Below are 21,276 nucleotides of genomic sequence, written 5' to 3'. Positions count from 1 at the left end.
AATATCATAATTTGTTCTCAATTATATATATATATATATATATTTTTTTTTTATAAGTCTTGAAAAGTTACATTGTATATTTATATTAGTGCTGTCAAATTGCATAAAAGTTTGTGTTTATATAATATGTGTGTATACACACATATACTATATATTTATATATACATGTGCACACATATACAGTATATATAAACACAACACAATACATATTATATAAACACAAACGTTTATGTTAGATGCGATCAATCGCAATTAATCAATTTGACAGCCCTAATATATATATATATATAAAATTAATTAATTCATAATATTAAATTATTTAGTAATAATATTCAACAATTTAATATTTTTAACTACAGTAAAGTTTTTTTTAAGACTAGAATGCTTGCTTAAAAACATTTTTGTCTTTCAAATCATCCCAGGTGAAAGAAAAGTTCACCATTACACATACATTTACCATGATTCTCTTTGTTTTTAACAGGCGTTTCTTTCGAGAGAGGACTGTTGAGTGAAGCTTCATGCAGGTTGGATTCAGTGACGTCCGCGTGACCGTCACAGTGAGCCTGTGGAGAGGGAGTCGAAGCTCAGACAGAGACACTGACAGCAACACACGGTCTGTGAACTTACTAAGTGTTCACTAACCTTCATGTCTTCATCCTCACATCCTGTCCCATCTGATTTACAACAAGAGGTCTAAACAAATATATATTACAGATTTGTTTAAGTCCTGTCACACATTGAAGAGTGTTTTGTCTTTATACATGAGCAGAGAGTAGATCGGGTCTTACGTGCTGGACGTTTGGCGTGCTGAGACTGCGCCGTATGTGTCTGCCTTTAACAGAGAGAGCTTCCTTCACCGTCACGGCCTGAACGAACACATAAATACACACTAAACACTCCAGATGCATGAAACCAGCAGCTAGCAAGACGAAATCTAGCTGAAAGTGAAGCCGTACCTGCCGGAGTCTCTCCAGACACAGAATATTGTCCACCTCCAGCACTCCTCGGGTGTATTTCTCAATGTACGTCTCTCCGTCAAGAGTCTCCTCGCTCTCTCCTCGCGCTGCCATCAAGGCCAGAGTCTCTCGCTCCTCCGGCTCTTCGGACGCCTGTTCACAAACACACGTGTGTGTTATATGTGTGTGCTCGGTGCATTCAGAAAGTAGAATGTGAAGAAAAAATAATTCGAATTTGTACCTTTGGAATGTTAGACACGATCTCATACGTCACTCCACATGAGTAGAGAACGTTCTTCAAAGACATCCGTCTCTTCAGACTCTGAGTGAAACTCTACAAGACATATATAGTCATATATTTACATTATTAACATTTACATGCTTATTATACATGTCCTTACAGCTCAATAAATTTCAACAAAAATGGCTATGTATGTATACACACACACATATACATACATACATATATATATATATATATATATATATATATATATATATGTGTGTGTGTGTGTGTGTGTATGTGTGTGTGTGTGTGTGTGTGTGTGTGTGTATTTTTTAGGACTTCCTTTTGAGTTTTTTTTTTCATTACTCTTATTGGATAATTTCTTTAGATTAACATTAATATATGGGATAGTTTTAATTTGCTTAAATGAAAGAAGTACAGTCAATAATAATAACAAAAATACTTTATGGTACATTTATCTGGTAAAATGGTACATTTATAGCATATTATTATATTTTATGTTAATTTAAATGAATAAAATAAATGACTATTACAGTTAATCTAATGATGAGAATGTCTGAATGCATTACAGTCATGAGAATCTGGAAGTTTTCTGAAATGTTATGTTTAAATATGCAATTTAGGCATATCCAATTAAATATGCACTCATTTTCATACATTTCCAGAACAGAAATCTAAATACTGGATAAAGCCAGGATCACAATTCCTGTTTCATTAACACTAACATAACTTATTAAGCATACATATTCATACTCTTTAAATCTTAAACAGTAAATCTAATTGTAAATGTAAATGTAATACCATTAAATCTTTTTTTCTAATAAATCATAAATCATTTTAAAAATCATTTTAAACCTACACATTACAAGAAATTGAATGTAATGGATAAACCAGTATCTTAAATAGCAGTGCTATTTAAAGTCAATGTAAAACGGGTTTATAACCCATTTTCCTTCAGCAATGTAATGTTTTTGAGTGCAACAAAACAAACGCCAAAAAGAAAATGTGAGACGGAACTTGATTTTATTCCTTGGGAATTGATTGTACACGTAAATGTAAATGTAGAATCAATGCACAATTCGACCAGGAAGATGTTTTTAAGAAACAATCACGCTGACATTACCGTACACAAGCTGTTTGACTGTTTTCCAGACCTGTTTGTTGTAGATGTTGACTGCGATTCTCTTGCGGAGGACCAGCTCCATGGAGGCCGGATGACTGAGCTGCACCGTGGCTTTCACGATCAGGTAGATCCGTTCGTTCGGCACCGTGATCCGGTTCAGGTGGATGGAGTCGTGGATGGATGAATCCCAGGAACACACAGCCGACACCTGCGAGTAATCATGCGTACGTATGAGAAATCAGAATATACTATAGACTCGAGTCATTATTATGTTATTTCCCATAATTTGTGTTACCTCATCATCGCTGTGTCTGATGATGGGAAGGTAGAAGAACGGGCTGCCGTGCTCTTTGGGAAGAATTGAGTTCACGCCGGCAGCGTGAGGACACGTCAGCTGATCATTCACTGTCAGGTTATCAGCTGCAAAACAGACAAGACAGCTTAAATAACAATCACACAGAAACGTCTCCTTTACAAGTCTAAATTATTGATCTAACAGGGGCATGCAAATCAGCAAAACCTTGAGCTCTTAAACCCTGAAGATCAATATATCTCACCGTTCAGATCCAGGAACAGCACAGGAATATGAGCTTCCATGCCAGTAGGAGGAACCCTTGAGCAACAACAACAATGAGTTTAATATCTAATCTCACTTTTCCCCTAAAACTCTTATTCAATGGCATGGTTTCATCCTTTCTTGCCATTTCAGTAATGTTAACTTTAGGCCCATTAAAAAGGTTGTGAACTGCATGCTTTGACTTTAAATAATAACACTAAGAGATACTGTTTACCGTAATAACCCATGTTATTCAATTTCTTGTAATGTGTAGGTTCAAAATTAGAAGAAATGGTAATAGTTATAGGTAATAGTACTTAAGTTAAATAAATTTAGCATATTCTTATATGTTCATTTAAATAAATTAAATAAATGTTATAATAAAAATAATTGACTATTACAGTAAAGTTAATCGAATGTCTGAATGCATTACAGCCGTAAGTTTTCTGAAATGTTATGTTTAAATATGCAATTTAGGCATATCTAATTAAATATGCACTCATTTTCATACATTTCCAGAACAGAAATCTAAATACTGGATAAAGCCAGGATCACAATTCCTGTTTCATTTGTTTGAAGTTAAAGTTTTTTTTTTACATGGATATCTCATTTTATCACTCTATAAATCAGAAAACACTGTCAACAGACAGAAAAAAAAATGTTTTTTAGGAATAAAATATTATATAAATCAGGTGAATGATATATGATGAAGAAACCTTCAGAATATAGATATAAATAAAACTGTAAAGTGTATGTAAAGCTGCTGAAGTGGAGATTTCTGAGAAAAAAACTCACCGCCTTTAAAGATACGTATTCTAATTGAAATCTACAAAATAAACACTCAAAAGTGTATTCTAGATGTTTTCTTACCACCAGTCTGAAAAAGGAGACATGTTCTGGAAGCAAAATAGCCCATAATTGACCAGTGCATTAAACAACACTGGTTTCGCATGTAGTGTCTTGCCCTAATAATAGCTAGTAGGCATATCATTTTGCTGGAAAGTCTGACTGAGGAAAATGTCATTTTTAAAACGTGTCAGTGCAGTGGTTAAGTTCTCACCAGTGCGCCGGGGCCCCTGGGATTCCACTGCCAGGGGCCGGCACCAGCACTGCGTTCCTCTCCTCCGTCAGACCCACCCACTGCTCCACCAGTCTGGCCTCTCTTTCCTCATCCTCCTCAGACTTCTCTGAAAATCACATGCACAAGCATTATAGACTTCTATAATTCAATGTTAGGCTGCATAGATTAAGTAAGCCGGAACTGGGAACACTTCCCATAAATCCTGATGTTTTTCTTTTATGCCGAAAATCATTAGGATATTAAGTAAAGATCATGTTCCATGAAGATATTTTGTGAATTTCCTATCGTAAATATATAAAAAGTTTATTTTGTGAGTGAATGCAGCACAATCACGAACATAAATGGACAACTTTAAACGCAATTTTCTCAATGTTTTGATTTTTTTGCACCCTCAGATTCCAGATTTACAAATAGTTGTATCTCGGCCTAATATTGTCCTATCCTAACAAACCATACATCAATGGAAAGCTTATTTATTCAGCTTTCGGCTGATGTATACATCTCAATTTAAAAAAATTGACCCATGTGACTGGTTTTGTGGTCAGGGTCACATATGTGCATCCAGGGTCAAATGAGCATTAAAAATAACACCAAGGTTTATGAGATTGAGAAGACGGCATTACCAAACTGTTTTTCACAGTCTAATTACTGTCTAATTCTGTTGAACCCAAAAGAAGATATTGTGAAGAATGTGTGTAACCAAACAGTTGATGGACCCCCATAGACTTCCATAGTATTTTTTTCCATACTATGGAAGTCAATGGGGTCCATCAATGGTTTGATTACCCATATTCTTCAAAATATCTTCTTTTGTGTTCAGCAAAAGAAAGAAACTCATACAGGTTTGGAACAACTTGAGAGTGAGTAAATGATGACAGAATAAAATTTTTTGGGTGAACTATCCCTTTTTAAAGGGAGAAAAAAATAATAGCATAATATTCACAACAATCTTCTTAAAATATATTCCTTTTCTTACCAGGCCTGTTCTACATTTCAAATGTAATCATAAAATATATCAATGCATTACAATGCTAGAGCGATGTGTAAATAAGGTTTTCATTAAAGCAACAGGAACATTTTATCAAACTGTTTGAAAGGCGGTGTCTAATTTGTTTTAAGTGTAAAGTAGACAGCAATTCTTTGAGCGATGATTTGACATTTATCCTCATGAACAGCAATAACAGCTTCATAACTGTAATCAAACTGTATGTAAACATCTGTAACCAGAAAATCCCAGAATGACACATGCTTTAAACTCCAACCTGACTTATTGAAGATCTTCTTGATCTGCTCTTCCAGATATTCCCTGCGCTTGATGAGGGCATCAGACCAGCGTTCCCGCACACAGTTCAGGTCCTCCTCCTGTTCACATACAGCAGAAGAACAGTGAGACCTCAGCTAAACTGTATTTGCAGACCCCTATTTAATTTGCCATCAGTGGGCGATTAACACCATTAGGCTCATTTCAATTCGCAATTTAAAGTGACTGGAAAATAATCTGAAAAATCCCATTTGAATTACATTCCCACTGATCAATTCACTGTAGAGATTACAATACAGTGCATCCATCTCACACCGTGTCTACAGTAACGCGAGCGGCATGTCGCAACATGTCAAAATGAAATAACTCTTTTAATATAATCAACAACTCCGATGATAAGGGCCGTGACACACCAAGCATACGCCGGTGAGCGTCCAGTTTTTGCGACATTACATATACGTACGTACAGAATTTCGTACATGAGCATAAAATGCATGATTTTAAGGATAAGGATGTTGCTTCTGTTGACAGATTTTCACTGTCTAAAATTACAAATGTACATTTAATTTGATTAATGATTTGATTTTATCTGTTACATGTTACTATTAACTTAGGCATTTACTTGCTCCAAAAACACCTCTTGGCCTGCAGTGCAAATAGCTCTATATTATTTTAAATTTAAAGGGATACTTCACCGATTAGCATTAAGCTTTGTATCATTAGAAACCCGGTAGAATTTCGAATGACCGTGCTTCCCTCCCTCATGTCCCCCTGAGACGAGAGATTTCTGTATTGCGTGTCTGGAAAAAAACCTCAGATGACACAAAAAACGTAATTTAGCGTCATCTCAGGCTTTTTAGTCCAGAGGTGAGAGACTACAGCCAGTAGGAGGAGCTCGTCCCGCATGTGTTCAACCCGCCCATAGGGGGATCTCACGATAAAACGCCGTCTTTTCAGTTTCGAGTCGACTAGTAGCCTAGTTGTGTCATTTCTTCCGATACTGCCCTCTGTAACCGGTAGGCGTGGCTTGGGAGTGGCCTCGTAGGGCAGCGAAGCAAGTGCATTCTAGGAGTTGTTGTCTTTCATCCACATGAGCCAAAAATACATTTTCTGGCTTTTCTCAGTCTAGAAGGCACCAACTTCTAAAATAATTTCACATTTCTACTACATAAAAGACCCAATTTAAATACACATTCATCTTTCCAGCTGTGAAATATCCCTTTAATTCATTGAGTATTTCAGTAACATCTGAGCTTAAAATGTTTCTGGTTTCTAAACTTGTTTTTAACCATATGTATGCACAGAAATACCTACATAATGCACTATGCCAGTGGATTTGAGTCTAATTATTTATTTTTTTACTTTTATTTTACTGACATTGAGCTTCAAGCTCACAGCTGATTCTGAGGCGTCGTGAATCAGACAACCGCCTGTAGCGTCCAGTGTAGACACGGTGTCAGGTGCACATTTGGAGCCAAGCATCAAATTTCAATATAATCCTTGCACAATACCAACATAAACAAATAAATGGCATGAATTAATAAAGGCAGATTAAATCCAGTGTGCTGTTTTTACATTCAAACCCACACAGATGAAGCCGTCAGAAGCGGCTCCATCTAGTACGGTTCAAATGGACTTCAACATGCAGGAATCATGCAGCCATGCACTGATCATGTGACAGACAGCCGAGTGTGTTAGTGCAGGAATCTCCACACTTAAAGGTTTAGGATCTCACAGCTTCTTTGGAAGCATTTCTCACAAGATTATAATATCAGGCTTTCAGACACGGACGATGATTATAATTTCATCCAGGCGACCCACGTACTGTCTCCTGTCTGAAAGCACATGTTCAGCAGCTCACTGTCATCATGCGTGTGGGACAGACAGCAGGAAGTCAGAATACCTGATAACTATCCATATCGTCGTCTTCCTCCTTCTGCCAGGAGAGAATACAGTCTGTCACACACTCTGCTGAACTGACTCTCACGTGACTCTAAACGCCCATTCACACAGATGTTAAAGGGATAGTTCAGGATTTTAGACATGAATCTCTATAGCTTCCCCATAAGCAGTGTGGTGCATTGACCATGACTTACCCCCGACAGCGTCCTGTGAGCCGAGCTCCGGTCCAGTTTTGGTCAAGATGAAATTAGTCCGGCAAGTTTGCTGGGGTCACGGCAATAAAGCTTTTTTCTTCTCAAATCAATATGTGTTCAAAAGAGTGATATATTTGCAGCACAAAACCGCTGTCTATGGAGAGGTCAGACCTCGTAATGGCTTGGCACTATTTTCTTCCCCGTCATATCACTGCGCGCTGCCGCTACCTACAGCCAGCTGGGAGCTGCGCAGGCGCACACCACTTTTTCAGTTGTTCGGCAGTGTTTACAGCAGTGTTTACGTGCTCAGAACAGCTACACGAACGAGCTAACATAGCTACTCACCAAGAGCGATCAGTTTGTAATCCTTTTGGCTGTGTGTCGAAGTCAATGTTGTCATCGTCGCTGCTGTAGTCAGACATGTTATCGTTCTCTTTACGAGCTGTAAACAAAGTGACACGTGCGCGGCTCCCAGCTGGCTGTAGGTAGCGGCAGCGCGCAGTGATATGACGGGGAAGAAAATAGTGCCAAGCCATTACGAGGTCTGACCTCTCCATAGACAGCGGTTTTGTGCTGCAAATATATCACTCTTTTGAACACATATTGATTTGAGAAGAAAAAAGCTTTATTGCCGTGACCCCAGCAAACTTGCCGGACTAATTTCATCTTGACCAAAACTGGACCGGAGCTCGGCTCACAGGACGCTGTCGGGGGTAAGTCATGGTCAATGCACCACACTGCTTATGGGGAAGCTATAGAGATTCATGTCTAAAATCCTGAACTATCCCTTTAAAGTGCCCCTATTATGTTATTTAAAAGATTCCTGATTTTGTTTTGGAGTCTCCTACAATAGCTTTACATGCATCCAAGCTATAAAAAAACTTGGATCCATGATGTTTTTGACCTTGGATCATCTCTCAATGTCTGAAACGGTTTGATAAAGTATCCGGTCTCTCTAAATCCCTCCTTTCTGAGAGCTTACTCCGCTCTGATTGGTCTGCTGGCCCAGTCGGTTGTGATTGGTCTCCTCTGCTCTGATTGGTCTGCTGGCCCAGTCGGTTGTGATTGGTCTCCTCTGCTCTGATTGGTCAGATGGCCCAGTCTGTTGTGATTGGTCTACTCTGCTCTGATTGGTCAGATGGCCTAGACTGTTCTGATTGGTCTCCTCTGCTCTGATTGGTCTGATGGCACAGTCTGTTGTGATTGGTCTACTCTGCTCTGATTGGTCTGATGGCCCAGTCTGTTGTGATGGGTCCACTCCGCTCTGATTGGTCAGATGGCCTAGTCTGTTGTGATTGGTCTACCGCTTGGTCTAAACGAAACGGCCAGCACCATATCTGAATTTGAGCTCCGGATCTTCCTCAGCACTTGATACACAGTGATCCGAACTGTAATGATGGCATCAGTTTTACTGAATAAATCTCATCCTTTGGAAGTGCATGCAAAGTGGATTTGCTATCATGGATTTGCAAACCTGCGTAGGTTTGACCAGGAAGTAAAACTAGAACTACTGACGATTCGTTTCAGGCAGTTCAGATCGGTTGTTCTTTTTATAATAATATTTTTAATAACATTTATCATGTTCTTTGAAACTTATCAGACCTTTTACATTCACAAACAGCTATATAACACACATAATAGGCAATAATCATAAAAGGGGCACTTTAAAATGAAGCAATGCATCCCTACAAATCCCTTCATGTTGAAAATTGATGATGAAAGGACAAAATCACAACTGATCAATCAATTATAACTTTTATGGGGGTCATGTTTCCAGAACCGGCATTCAAGAAAGATGAATACCAACCATATCAAGCTGTTGAGTACAAGGAAGGGATATAGTGGCAACAAACAGGAGCCACAAACAACAACAACTACTACGATATCAACAGCTTGATTTTCACACTCCATGTGAAGGACTCCTCAGGGATGCATTGTGTCATTTTAACATGTTTTCACAGTTGAATCAGCATTGAACCAAATGGCTGAAATTGAAGGCATAATTGATGAACTTTGCAACATTGAACTGAACTGAATCAATATTGAATTGACTTGAGCTGAATAATGACACTATTGTCTTCTGTAGAGCTGCTTATATTTTCATAAATACCAAGTGGTACATAAGTGGTACAAATTGTATGAAATTATATTTTGATGTCACATTACAGCATGCATATTTATTTCTTTATTCTTTCTTTTCTCTTTTTCCTTTTTTAAACCAGATTTGTATTTCTAATTTAGCTTTTTTTTTTTTATGTGCACACAAAGTGATATTTCCTGCACTTTTGTAAAAAGAAAAAGAAAAAAAGTTACTAATATCTAAAATTAATGCTCCAGATCAATGTTATTTTAATACCTTTTATAAACTATTATAGTTTTTGTTAATATTTTGAATTAGATTTTATTTTTGTATTTTCATTTTAATTAAGTTTTAGTAATTCTGTTGTGTATTTGTCATTTTTATTTTCTTAAATATACTTATATAGTTCAGTTTTAGTTTTAGTTAATTTAGTACTTCACCTTAAACTACACAAAAAAAGTAATGAAAGAGTTTCCGTTTGCTCCAGATTGTGCTCTGACAGTGTGTTGTGTCCGTTGTAATCACCTGATAGCTGTCCAGAGGTCTCTGTAGTTTTGTGGAGCGAGCGGAAACACAGCCGATAGAGACGGACAGAACGGCTTCCACCATCAACGGCAGAGTCCCCGAGTGCTGGACCGGCTGGACACACACCTGAAGCCTCCGAGAGTGACCCTGTGTGTGTGGACGAGAAACGCTAGTGTAAATGGAGAGCGTTTTGAAATGAAAATGCCGTTTTCAAATGTATCTGGATGAATGTAGCCTTTGTCAGCTAGGATATTGTGAATGAGATTGTCGCACCTGCCGCAGCTGAAACACGCCTCCAGTGCTGATGTCTTTGTTGGGATGCAGCTCTACAGACGAATACTCGCCCTGCTCATTCAACTCCTGTATGGAGACCCACAGCTCTATCCTACGAGACACTTCACTCCACCTGTCAAACACACATACACACAGCTGAACGCACGTCTACATGTATGAAAGACTACCACGATACCAAACGTTCAGTAGTCATAACCAATATCAGTACAATGTCATGGTCCTCGGTACCAATTTTGCTAAATGTTGAAATTAACATTAAAGGGATCATGAACTGGCTTTTAAAAAAATATATATATTGTTGTCTGAGGTCAACTTATGACGTTCGCTTGGTTTTTACATTCAAAAACATTAAAATTAATAAGTAATAGGCTATTTTCTACCCCGGTTTTGAGCCTAGCTCCTGAAACGCTTGGTTTTTATGGGCGTGCCGCATTGAAGACTTGGAAGTAAACGCCCACTGCTATGATTGGATAACAGTTTTGCATATTATAATGAGTTTCATTTAATGCACGGATCGGTGGGCGGAGCTAAACAGGCAGTGTTGAAGTAGGCGTTGCTCTTCTTCTGCGGAGGCGGGGTTTGATACCCTTTGATGTCATAGATCTCCACTTTGAAAAACCTGTCGTTCGCTGTGCCTGGTGTCAATAAAAGCTTTTATTGGACTAACAAGGAAGTTTTCAGTTTTATGATGACCTCTTAAATGTCAAAAGCTCAAGGAAAATTTTATTTCTCAGTTCATCACCCCTTTAACTAAAATTAATAAATGGCTTTAAAAGTATTGTTAGTTCATGTTAACTAATGAAACCTTATTGTAAAGTGTTACGAAAAGAAATAATGAAAAGCACAGAAGTACATTACAGGTAACAGAACGAGTGGCAGGTTTACTACACTTTCACTGCAAGACTTAATGCTCAGATCTACAGTATTTTGAAATATCAGATTTTTTTGTTCCGTCACTTGCTGGTTATTATAATGCCAAATGTCGTAATTTCAGATTCAGTCTTGCATTTTAATAGAGTTGTCACTCCTGAAACTTAGCAGTGTATACTGTACTTAGTAGCTTTAAAAAAAAAGTTATTCAAGTTTATTAAAACTTTTTATTTCAAAAATATGCATGGGGGTGTTTTGAAAGGCTGGTATCGTATATTGGCAGTGTTTTGTATAAATGATTCATCCATGCACATCATAATTTTTTTTAATTCATGTGCCCTTGTAATCTTTAAAGAACTTTGTCTCTCTCTTGCAGTGACATCTATTCTCTTCTCTGATGATGTGTTTACTGACAACCTGTCACTGACATGAGATTCACCAATAGCAAACCACAACCATCCAATCATTTCCCCATGGATAAAATCAAGTCTCAGCCTACATTTGTTCTTGTTCGAGAAGCTGTTTCACTCAGATATACGGCACAATAGGGAAGAAAATACTATCGCAACTTCCATTTCATGCCAACTTTAAAATGTAAGCATCGTCTTAGTACCAAAATACCACGACATTTGACAACACTAGTCTACATGCATGAAAAAGTGTAAGTGTATCTGTAAGTAAATGCACCTGTCTCTGAGCGTCCGTGTCTTGGCCTGCAGTGCATCGAGCTCCCAGACGGAGCGGCCGTTACCCGCGTACCGGTGACCCCAAACCTCGATGGCCAGAGCTCCATCTGAGATGAACTCCAGGAACTCCTCCGTCACGTGCACCACGAAATCCTGCCAGCATAAGCAGAAACGTATTATTTTTACAGGTTCTGAAGAGAATCTGAGTGCTTGATTGTGCAAAACTTGATGCTACAGAGGTGAACTGGTCCATGTCAAAACAGATTTGCACTCTTATTTACAGACACTCAACATAAAAACTAACTTGGTGTTAGAGGTGTTATCACATCTCTAGGAGCACAAGTAATACAAATAAATAAAACAATAATAATACATAAATATTATAAATAAATAAACAAAAAGCTCTTTTTTTGCATTTCACCTTCACTCGATCTTGTTTCATCACTAGGAGCACTAGTAATAATAATACAAAAATGTAATATAATAAAAAATTAAAAAATGAATAAAACTAGTGTGTTGAGCTGAAATACATCCGGTTTCACCATATACATGTATATAAGTTCATATTGATGGGTACTTTCCAGGGCTATTGTATTTAACTAAACTAAAACCATAAGAAACATTTTTGTAGTATGACAAAAATAAAAAATAAACATTAACTGAAATAAAATAAATATATATAGAATAAATAGATTTTTAAATTAACACTTCTCATTTTCATTTAGTTTAACTTGATGTACTGAAATAACTAAACCTAAAAATGTATTCATAGACATATTTTTTTTTTCAACTAAAACGGCAAAACCACACAATTAAATTACAAAAACTAAAACAAATGAAAATGGAAAATAAAGATATAAAAAAACATTCAAAATATGAATAAAAACTATAATAGTATCTGAATGATAGTAAAACAGCACTGGCTCTTCAGTAAATGTCTGCTGTGTGTTACCCTGCAGTGGTGGAAGCGCACAGTGAACTCGGCGTCGGGGGTGCGCGGGGTGGGCGTGTCCGGGCTGATCACGGGCGGAGCCACAGCCGGCTCTGATTGTTCCCAGAAGCTGTACTGACAGAACACGAAGTTGGACAGGTTGAGAGGCAAACCAGACGCCTCTCGGATCCGCACCTGACACAAGGAGAACACTACAGTGAGTGTTTATGACAACACAAAACCAGGGTTACTATAGTTAACTCAAACTAAAACCATTAAAAAAAAAAACATTTTGTTGCTTGAAATAAAATAAACGTTAACTGAAATAAAGTAAAACTTGTTTTGTTTCAGCTAGTTACTAAGGCAACATTTCTCATTTTAATTTAGTTTAACTAAAATAACTAAACCTATCATTGAAATAAAAAAATGATAACAACTATACAGACATATTTTAAAAAATAAATTACAAAATAACAACTAAATTATTAAAAATCCAACTAAAATGAAAATGTAAATTATAAAAATAGAAACTATTTCAAAATATTAATAAAAACTTTAATAGTATTTCAATGATACTGAAATAACACTGCACTCAACACATCTGATTCTTTCTATTAAACACAGGACCAGTAGATCAGATTTGTTAGATTTCACCACAAATATGATCACATTTTTGTATGTATAAAAAATATTTTCCATTACAAAGTTATAATTAGACAACATATATGTACTGTTGCTGAAAAACAATGGCATGTTTGCTGTGTTTGTTTGCAGTTCTGCACAATTTGGCCAAGAAATTTGTATATATACAGTGCAATGCATAAGTGAATACACCCATGCTAAAGTTGATTAAAAAGAGGAATAAAAAATCATATTTTGGAAATTGAACTTAATGCCTTAATTTAAAAAATTAGGAAAAATCCAACCTTTAAGGACACCAATTTTCTTTGTGAATGAATAATGTATCGTAAATAAATAAATGTTCTTCCTTAAAATACATGGTGCATAAGTGAGTACACCCCTATGTTAAATTCCCATAGAGGCAGGCAGATTTTTATTTTTAAGTATTTTTTTTTTTTTTTTTTTAGGATACTATGCATCCTGATAAAGTTCCCTTGGCCTTTGGAATTAAAATAGCCCCACATCATCACATAGCCTTCACCATACCTAGAGATTGGCATGGTTTTATTTCAGTTAGCCTAAAAGCTAGTTTGATTTGCATTGAGAGATGATCTTATGGAAAGTACCCCATGCCAATCTCTAGGTATGGTGAAGGCTATGTGATGATGTGGGGCTATTTTAATTCCAAAGGCCAAGGGAACTTTATCAGGATTCATAGTATCCTAACATTTTTAAAAAAAAAATACTTAAAAATAAAAATCTGCCTGCCTCTATGGGAATTTAACATAGGGGTGTACTCACTTATGCACCCTGTATTTTAAGGAAGAACATTTATTTATTTACGATACATTATTCATTCACAAAGAAAATTGGTGTCCTTAAAGGTTGGATTTTTCCTAATTTTTTTAAATTAAGGCATTAAGTTCAATTTCCAAAAGATGATTTTTTATTCCTCTTTTTAGTCAACTTTAGCATGGGTGTATTCACTTATGCATTGCACTGTATATATATATATATATGCAGATGCAGAGATGAGTTTGATCAAATAATTGAGTATAAATTGACAAAATACTGAGCCCTTTACCCTGCAGGTGAGTTTTCTGGCCATGTGGACGATCTCTCCATTATTGTCCATGACCTCGTATCCGCTGCTCTCGCTGGAATTCTCGGAGGAATCGTCTCCTCCCGCCAGACGCTCCGGCACGACTCCGCTCACACGGACCAGCTCCACATGCAGACGACCGGCGACCTGCCAAAGGAGGACACCACGGGTGAGAGAGACGCCGTTTAACAGCGGTTCAACAGGTGAGCATGTACACGCGGATCCTGCCCACCTCTCCCTGCTGGCTGATGATGGGAACCGCGTACTGCAGCTTGACGTCATGAAACAGACACTCCAGGAAGACGTTTGCTACGCCGATGAGGTTGTGATTCTCTTGAGCTTCATAGAATGGATCTCTTGTCTTACTGTGCAGCTGGTTAACCTGGTAAAAATGCAGGAAAAAAAGTTTTTACAGAAACGTTCATACGTTTGGGGTCAGTCTTTTATGCTCACCAACCAAGGCTGTATTTATCTGAGCAAAAAACAGCAATATTGTGAAATATTATTACAATTTAAAAGAATTGTTTTCTATAAATGTAATTTATTTCTGTGATCAAAGCTGAATTTTCAGCATCATTACTTCAGTCTTCAGTGTCACATGATCCTTCAGAAATCATTCTAATATGATGATTTGCTGCTCAAGAAACATTTATGATTATTATTGATGTTGAAAACAGTTGTGCTGCTTTGTATTTTTGTGGAAAATGTTTTTTTTTCAGGATTCTTTGATGAATAGAAAGTTCAAAAGGAAAGCATTTATTTTAAGCATAATCTTTTGTTACATTACAGATGTTTTTACTGTCACATTTGATCAATTTGATGAGAATAAAAGTATACATTTCTTTCAAATTCTTACCACTTCCTGTGTGCCTTCCCTCCAGTCCCTGTAGTGGTCTCTCATGTCCACTAGTTTGTTCTCTAATTTCTCGATGGTCCAAACCTGTGTTCCCTTCCCTTTACGCCGCACCTGGATCGCTGGTTCACTGACTATAGCGCCACGCTGGGGTTAAAATGATTGCAGTACATCAATTTAATATTACAGAGGAAACGATACAGAGACTATCGAATGCATTAATGAAAAACACAAATAAATCAATGAGTAAATAAATAAACAAACATGTAAATATATGAAAAATAAATAAATGATTAAAAAAATTAAAGTTAACCAATAATAAATAAAGTAAATAAATAAGTAACATAAATAAATAAGTAAATGTTAAATAAATAAGTAACATAAATAAATGAGTAAAAAAAACAAATAAACAAATAAGTAAATAAATAAACAACTGATTAAAAAATAATGTAAATAAATTAGTAAACAAATGAATAAATAAAAAAATGAGAAAAATAATTAAACGAGAAAAAACAAACAAATTATAGAAATAAAAAATAATAAGAATAAAAACAAAAATAAATCAATCAATGAGTAAGCAAATAAGCCAAATGAATAAATAAGGAAATAAACAAATGAATAAATAATGTAAATCTGTAAATAAAGGACTAAATAAAAGAATAAATGAAAGAATTAAAATAAAAAAAATTGTAAATAAATGAGAAAAAAAATTATAGAAAAAAATTAAACAAACAAGTAAAATGAATAAATAAAGTAAATAAACGAGTAAATGAATGAATGAATGAATGAATGAATAAGTAAACTAAATAAATAAGCTAATAAATACATAAGTAAATGAGTAAATAAATAAATGGGTAAGAAAACTTTGCCTGGTGTCTCTTTGGGTGTCTGTATTGTTTGGTCTTGTCCGCTGGTTTGGATAAAAGCGACTGCTGAACGAAGGAGTGTAAATGTGTGTACTCTCACCTTGCGGTTGGCGCTGAGGTTGGCGGCTGGTATCTGCAGCGTGACCTGGTAGTCGGTGAGTTTGAGCATCTCCTCGGACAGGAAGTTGGCCTCTCGCACCAGTGCGTTTGCTCTCACCACCTGCTCGCGCAACCGAGACAGACTCTGGCGGAACAGCTCGTCCCTGGGAAACACAGAGGCACATTCACACGAGAGACGACGGCACACTAGCGGACCACTAGAAAGCATGGCCGGATGAATGGAGCAAAAATGTCCAGGGAATGTTAAATGTGAGTGTTACAAGGATTCACTTCTCTGTGTGAGAATGTGTGTGTATGTTTGGGCGAGATAGAATGTGAAAACACAGGTTGTAAACAATATGAATCCACTCCAAAACCAAGTGAGCTGCCTATGTAGGCATGTAGCATTTTAGGGCTTCATAGGCACAATCTCCAACACGACGGCTGTTTCGAAAAGGTAGACAGCAGGATTATGTCCTGGATTACATCCCGTCAGGATTTAAAGGTACAATATGTAAGATTTAAAAATAAAATATTCAAAAACCACAAATATCCACAGTGTGATATATTTCATGCAGTTGTGTAATTACATTATTCCAAAAATTCCCAAGGATTTGTAAATCCAGAGAAATTACAGTTTTAAATAATGGCTCGTCCCTTGTCATTGTTACATATCAATGACGTAGATATAATACTTAGATGCCTCATTATCGGCCGTTTCAATGGGCCACTATTGGTAAGCCGCTAATGAGGGATCTATGTATACGTATCTATGATACAATATCTCGCTGCGGCCGCTGTTGTGTCGTTCAGTCATCATGGTTCACGATTATTGATTGGCGAGAACAGAAAATCCCCAAAAACGTAAACGTAGATCAACTGAGGCAAGCAGGCTTTGGGACAAACAGAGAAATAAAACAATTATCAATGTCGGCGTGGCGTTTTCAGGATGGAGAGAGCTTCGCGACAAACTTGGCCTTGATCTGTCGACAGAGACTCGTCGCTCTCGCGTGTGTTTTAATAGACAGGTAAGCAAATATATACTATTTATTGTACAGATATTGCACTTTGTTTGTATTTCAGTAATGCTTTTTATCAAGTCTGGTGACCAAGTCTATGGCAATGAAATTAAATGTAGTAGCCTATGTGTTGGACAAAAATGTTTACAATTTAGCCATTATTTGCAAATACTGTGGGTTTGTTCAAATGTACTTTTAGTATGATTGTTTTAAACGTGTAAAACTGTGCATTAACCCACCAAATCCTTTGACAAATAGTCACATGTTAGTAATATAGCATTACATTTCACGTTCCTTGTGGCTACCTCATTACGATGACATAAAATAGTGTGATCAAATGTACAGGTAATACAAAAACAAATTTATATGATTCGTGAATTTCATAAATCTCTGGATGGTGAAAACGACATCTCCCATCGTTCCACTCTCCTTCATAGCGTCATCAAGCTTCATCTTTGTTATTGTTTTGAAAATGCGTTGAAAAATGACAGATTGTGCCTTTAAAGGGCGAGTTCTCACCTCTCCTCCGTCCACAGCCGCTCTTTGCTGTGTGTGGAGTGTGTGGGGAAGGGCAGGCGGTCGCTGCTGCAGCGCTGGTGCTGCGACACCTTCTCCGGGGAGAGCCGCTGCCGCAGGGACTGAAGCTCCCGCTCGTACATCAGACGCTGCTCCTCCAGAGCCAGACGCTTCTCCTCCAGATACTGCTTCTCCAGCACCTGCACCACGTTCTGCATGGGGTCTGTGTGGAGACACGGCCACAAACACACACGCTGATACATCTACAAATCAGGGTTACGATCAACTAACTGTTTCTGTTATAAACATAACATAACGTAAATATTAGATGTAAAACTGAAACAGAAATTTGAAATATTGCCTCGTCAACTAACTGAAATAAAATAAGTTTAAGGTAAATTAACACTGAAGTAAAGATAAATAGATATATTTTTAAATAGCTAATAAAAATGGCAAAAGCACATAGTAAAATTACTTAAACTAAATTAAAATGAAATAGGAAAGCATAAAAAGTAAAAGCTAATTCAATACAGTACAATACTTACTATAATACAATATAAATAATACTAACATAACACTGCTATTAATGGCTGGCTTTCTCCAGAAAAGAAACACTACCTTAAACATCCTTAAAACAAGATATATTTACTTGAGCTGGATATTTGGGTTTGTTTTCAGATAATATATTCAGAAAATACTGTACTCAAAAAAAGATAATCAGGTACATTTTAATTTATTTCGTTTTTTTATTTGGTATTTTAGTGCTGTCAAATCGATTAATCGAGATAAATATAACATAAGTTTGTAAATATAATATATATATATATATATATGTGTGTGTGTGTGTGTGTGTGTGTGTGTGTGTATGTGTGTGTGTTTGTGTATATATATATATATATGTGTGTGTGTGTGTGTTTGTGTATGTATGTACGTATAGAACTTTTATGTTAGATGCGATAAATCGTGATTAATCGATTTGACAGGACTAAATTATTTATATATTAAAAATTATATATTTTATTTTAATATATAGAATTTGTATTGCATTTTCATAATAATGAGCAATGAGAATACAAGCAGGAAAATACATTTTGTTATAGGGGTGTATACAGTAGATGCAATAATCAGCTAAATTTAAATAATTGTTTATTAAAAATAAGTTACCATTTATTTTTATTGCATTTTCATAATAATTTGCAATGAGAATTCAAGCAGGAAAATTTATCTAGTTATAGGTATATATAGATGTGTTTTATTTTCCATATGAATGATACTGTGAAGCAGAATGCCTCATGCACGTCTCTGTGTATTGTGTAGTAAAGGCTCTAGTGTGTACCGTTGTTCCCCAGAGCTTTCATCATGACCTCCATCTGTGCAAACTCGTAGCTGTAATCCTGCTCGGACGAAGCCTCGCTGGCCGTCTCCACGTCGGCCTCCACGAAGCTCTCGCGGGAACAATCCCTCTCCATCTCCTTTAAGCGGTCGCGCCGCTTGCGCTTCGGCAGGTTGATTCTGAGGACGACACGTTCACTCTGATGAACCTGTACATGTACAGGAGGACGCTGTGATGTGCAAATCTGCATCTTACCTGAAGAAGTGGTTGTTTCCCCACAGGATGCGATCTCCGTGCCACAGGTGAACCTTGGAGTAGAGCATTGTGCCGTTCACGCAGGTCCTGCGCAGGAAAACAAGGTTAAAACATCACAATCAGAATGAAACACAACATTTGATTGGACGCAAAAAGTATTTAAAGGAACACGCCGACTTTTTGGGACTTTAGCTTATTCACCGTATCCCCCAGAGTTAGATAAGTCCATACATAAGCTTTTCATCTCCGTGCGTGCCGTAACTCTGTCTGACACACCCACCGCTAGCCTAGCTTAGCACAAAGACTGGAGGTAAATGGCTCCAGCTAGCATACTGCTCCCAATAAGTGACAAAATAACGCCAACATTTTGTGATTTGTATAGTCACAGCGTGTACAAATAAGGTCACATGAGACAGCCATCTTCTAACCGTATTCATACTGGGAACTATATTCTCTGAAGGCGAAGCACTGCTACTTCTGAGGAGGGATTTGCTCACAGCACCTGAGAAGCCCCGTGGTGAGGAGCAGAGAGTTCGCTCAGAGTTGGAGTAAATCACTCCACCCAAGTTGCAGTGCTTCGCCTTCTGAGAATATAGTTCCCAGTATGAATACGGTTAGAAGATGGCTGTGTCTCATGTGACCTTGTTTGTACACGCTGTGACTATACAAATCACAAAATGTTGGCGTTATTTTATCACTTGGGAGCAGTATGCTAGCTGGAGCCATTTACCTCCAGTCTTTGTGCTAAGCTAGGCTAGCGGTGGGTGCGTCAGACAGAGTTACGGCACGCACGGAGATGAGAAGGGTATGTATGGACTTATCTAACTCTGGGGGATACGGTGAATAAGCTAAAGTCCCCAAAAGTCGGCGTGTTCCTTTAAAACACGCAAATAAGACAAAGGCACAAGACTGTGTTCCTGAATTCCTTAATGAGGGAATGAACATCCCATGAAGAATTGCAAACGGCATGACAGAAAAAACAGTACAACTTAAAAATGTATAAATATTTATATATTTTAAATTGCAAAACATTCAGAATAATCAGTGTTGTTATCATTAACTAAAACTGAAAACATTTACATTAATTGATATAATTAATAACAGACATTAGTTAGCAACATTTCTCATTTTCATTCAGTTTAATTTAAGTTGAATTGCTAAAACTGAAATAAAAATATGAATTAAGTGAAAAAATATAGTAAAAAACAAAAACACTGATCAATTATATTATAACTACAATTAAAGTGAAAATTACACAAAACAATAAGTGGTCTGAGTGTGTAAGGAGATCTAATTATGTCATTTGCAAAGCCTCATGTATTGTAAAAAATATATTAAAATATAATTTTTAAACGCTTGATTTTCTTTCTGCAAAATATATTTCTGTCTGTTGATTTTGGGGTGAAATGTGACCCAGAAAAAAATATTTTACTACTATTTTCTTCACATATTCATATTCTATTATTTTCATTTCATTAATTTCTTTTGTTGTTGTTTGAACTGTATATCTGAATGCAAACACTATGGCGATACAAATGAAAACCATTTGTCATGCTAATAAACAGCCGGACGTGTGTCTCACCTGGCGTTCTCCAGCGGCGTGAGCGTGACGTCTCCATCAGTCGTGATGTCCAGCACACAGTGCTCAGACTGAATCCCGATGCCGAACAGCTGGATGTCCTGAGATGTGTCGGCACCCACACGCGTGTGATCCTGAACACAGAGAAGAACACACACATCTCACACGTGAGCCGCTCGAAACTACACAGCACCACAGCAGTAGGTTAAGATGATAACCCTGTTCTGAAACATAGAGAAGCTGTCTACATAGGGAGCCTTTTAAGGCATCAAATGCATTGTGACCATAACCCTGCCACAATTAACATACGTACAGATCGTCTTCACA

At 37.0% G+C, this 21,276-nt stretch overlaps 1 protein-coding gene across 6 annotated transcripts in view; it reads right to left on the bottom strand.

Annotated features, from left to right (window-relative positions):
• The window catches only part of kif13a (kinesin family member 13A), a 72,291-nt gene that overhangs the window by 10,188 nt on the left and 40,827 nt on the right, over positions 1–21,276 (bottom strand). For 2 of the 6 annotated variants that reach the window (XM_079893684.1, XM_079893688.1), the window contains exons 14-36: positions 20,953–21,083; positions 19,371–19,457; positions 19,119–19,294; positions 17,786–18,005; positions 16,249–16,411; positions 15,286–15,429; positions 14,662–14,811; positions 14,412–14,576; positions 12,728–12,901; positions 11,777–11,928; positions 10,199–10,331; positions 9,926–10,072; positions 7,128–7,160; positions 5,226–5,325; positions 3,943–4,069; positions 2,884–2,939; positions 2,622–2,746; positions 2,358–2,534; positions 1,198–1,290; positions 957–1,109; positions 789–866; positions 643–693; positions 452–563 (exon numbers count right to left, since the gene is read on the bottom strand). In XM_079893684.1, coding sequence (XP_079749810.1) covers positions 452–563; positions 643–693; positions 789–866; positions 957–1,109; positions 1,198–1,290; positions 2,358–2,534; positions 2,622–2,746; positions 2,884–2,939; positions 3,943–4,069; positions 5,226–5,325; positions 7,128–7,160; positions 9,926–10,072; positions 10,199–10,331; positions 11,777–11,928; positions 12,728–12,901; positions 14,412–14,576; positions 14,662–14,811; positions 15,286–15,429; positions 16,249–16,411; positions 17,786–18,005; positions 19,119–19,294; positions 19,371–19,457; positions 20,953–21,083 — 2,947 coding nt within the window. The remainder of the gene's footprint in view (positions 1–451; positions 564–642; positions 694–788; positions 867–956; positions 1,110–1,197; positions 1,291–2,357; positions 2,535–2,621; positions 2,747–2,883; positions 2,940–3,942; positions 4,070–5,225; positions 5,326–7,127; positions 7,161–9,925; positions 10,073–10,198; positions 10,332–11,776; positions 11,929–12,727; positions 12,902–14,411; positions 14,577–14,661; positions 14,812–15,285; positions 15,430–16,248; positions 16,412–17,785; positions 18,006–19,118; positions 19,295–19,370; positions 19,458–20,952; positions 21,084–21,276) is intronic. The other 4 variants (XM_079893685.1, XM_079893689.1, XM_079893686.1 and 1 more) reach the window with 3 other exon arrangements.

Source organism: Squalius cephalus, assembly GCF_949319135.1.
Source record: "Squalius cephalus genome assembly, chromosome: 15".
NCBI lineage: Eukaryota > Metazoa > Chordata > Actinopteri > Cypriniformes > Leuciscidae > Squalius > Squalius cephalus.
The sequence above is the reverse complement of the archived record's forward strand: the minus strand, read 5'-3'. Positions and strand labels throughout refer to the sequence as shown.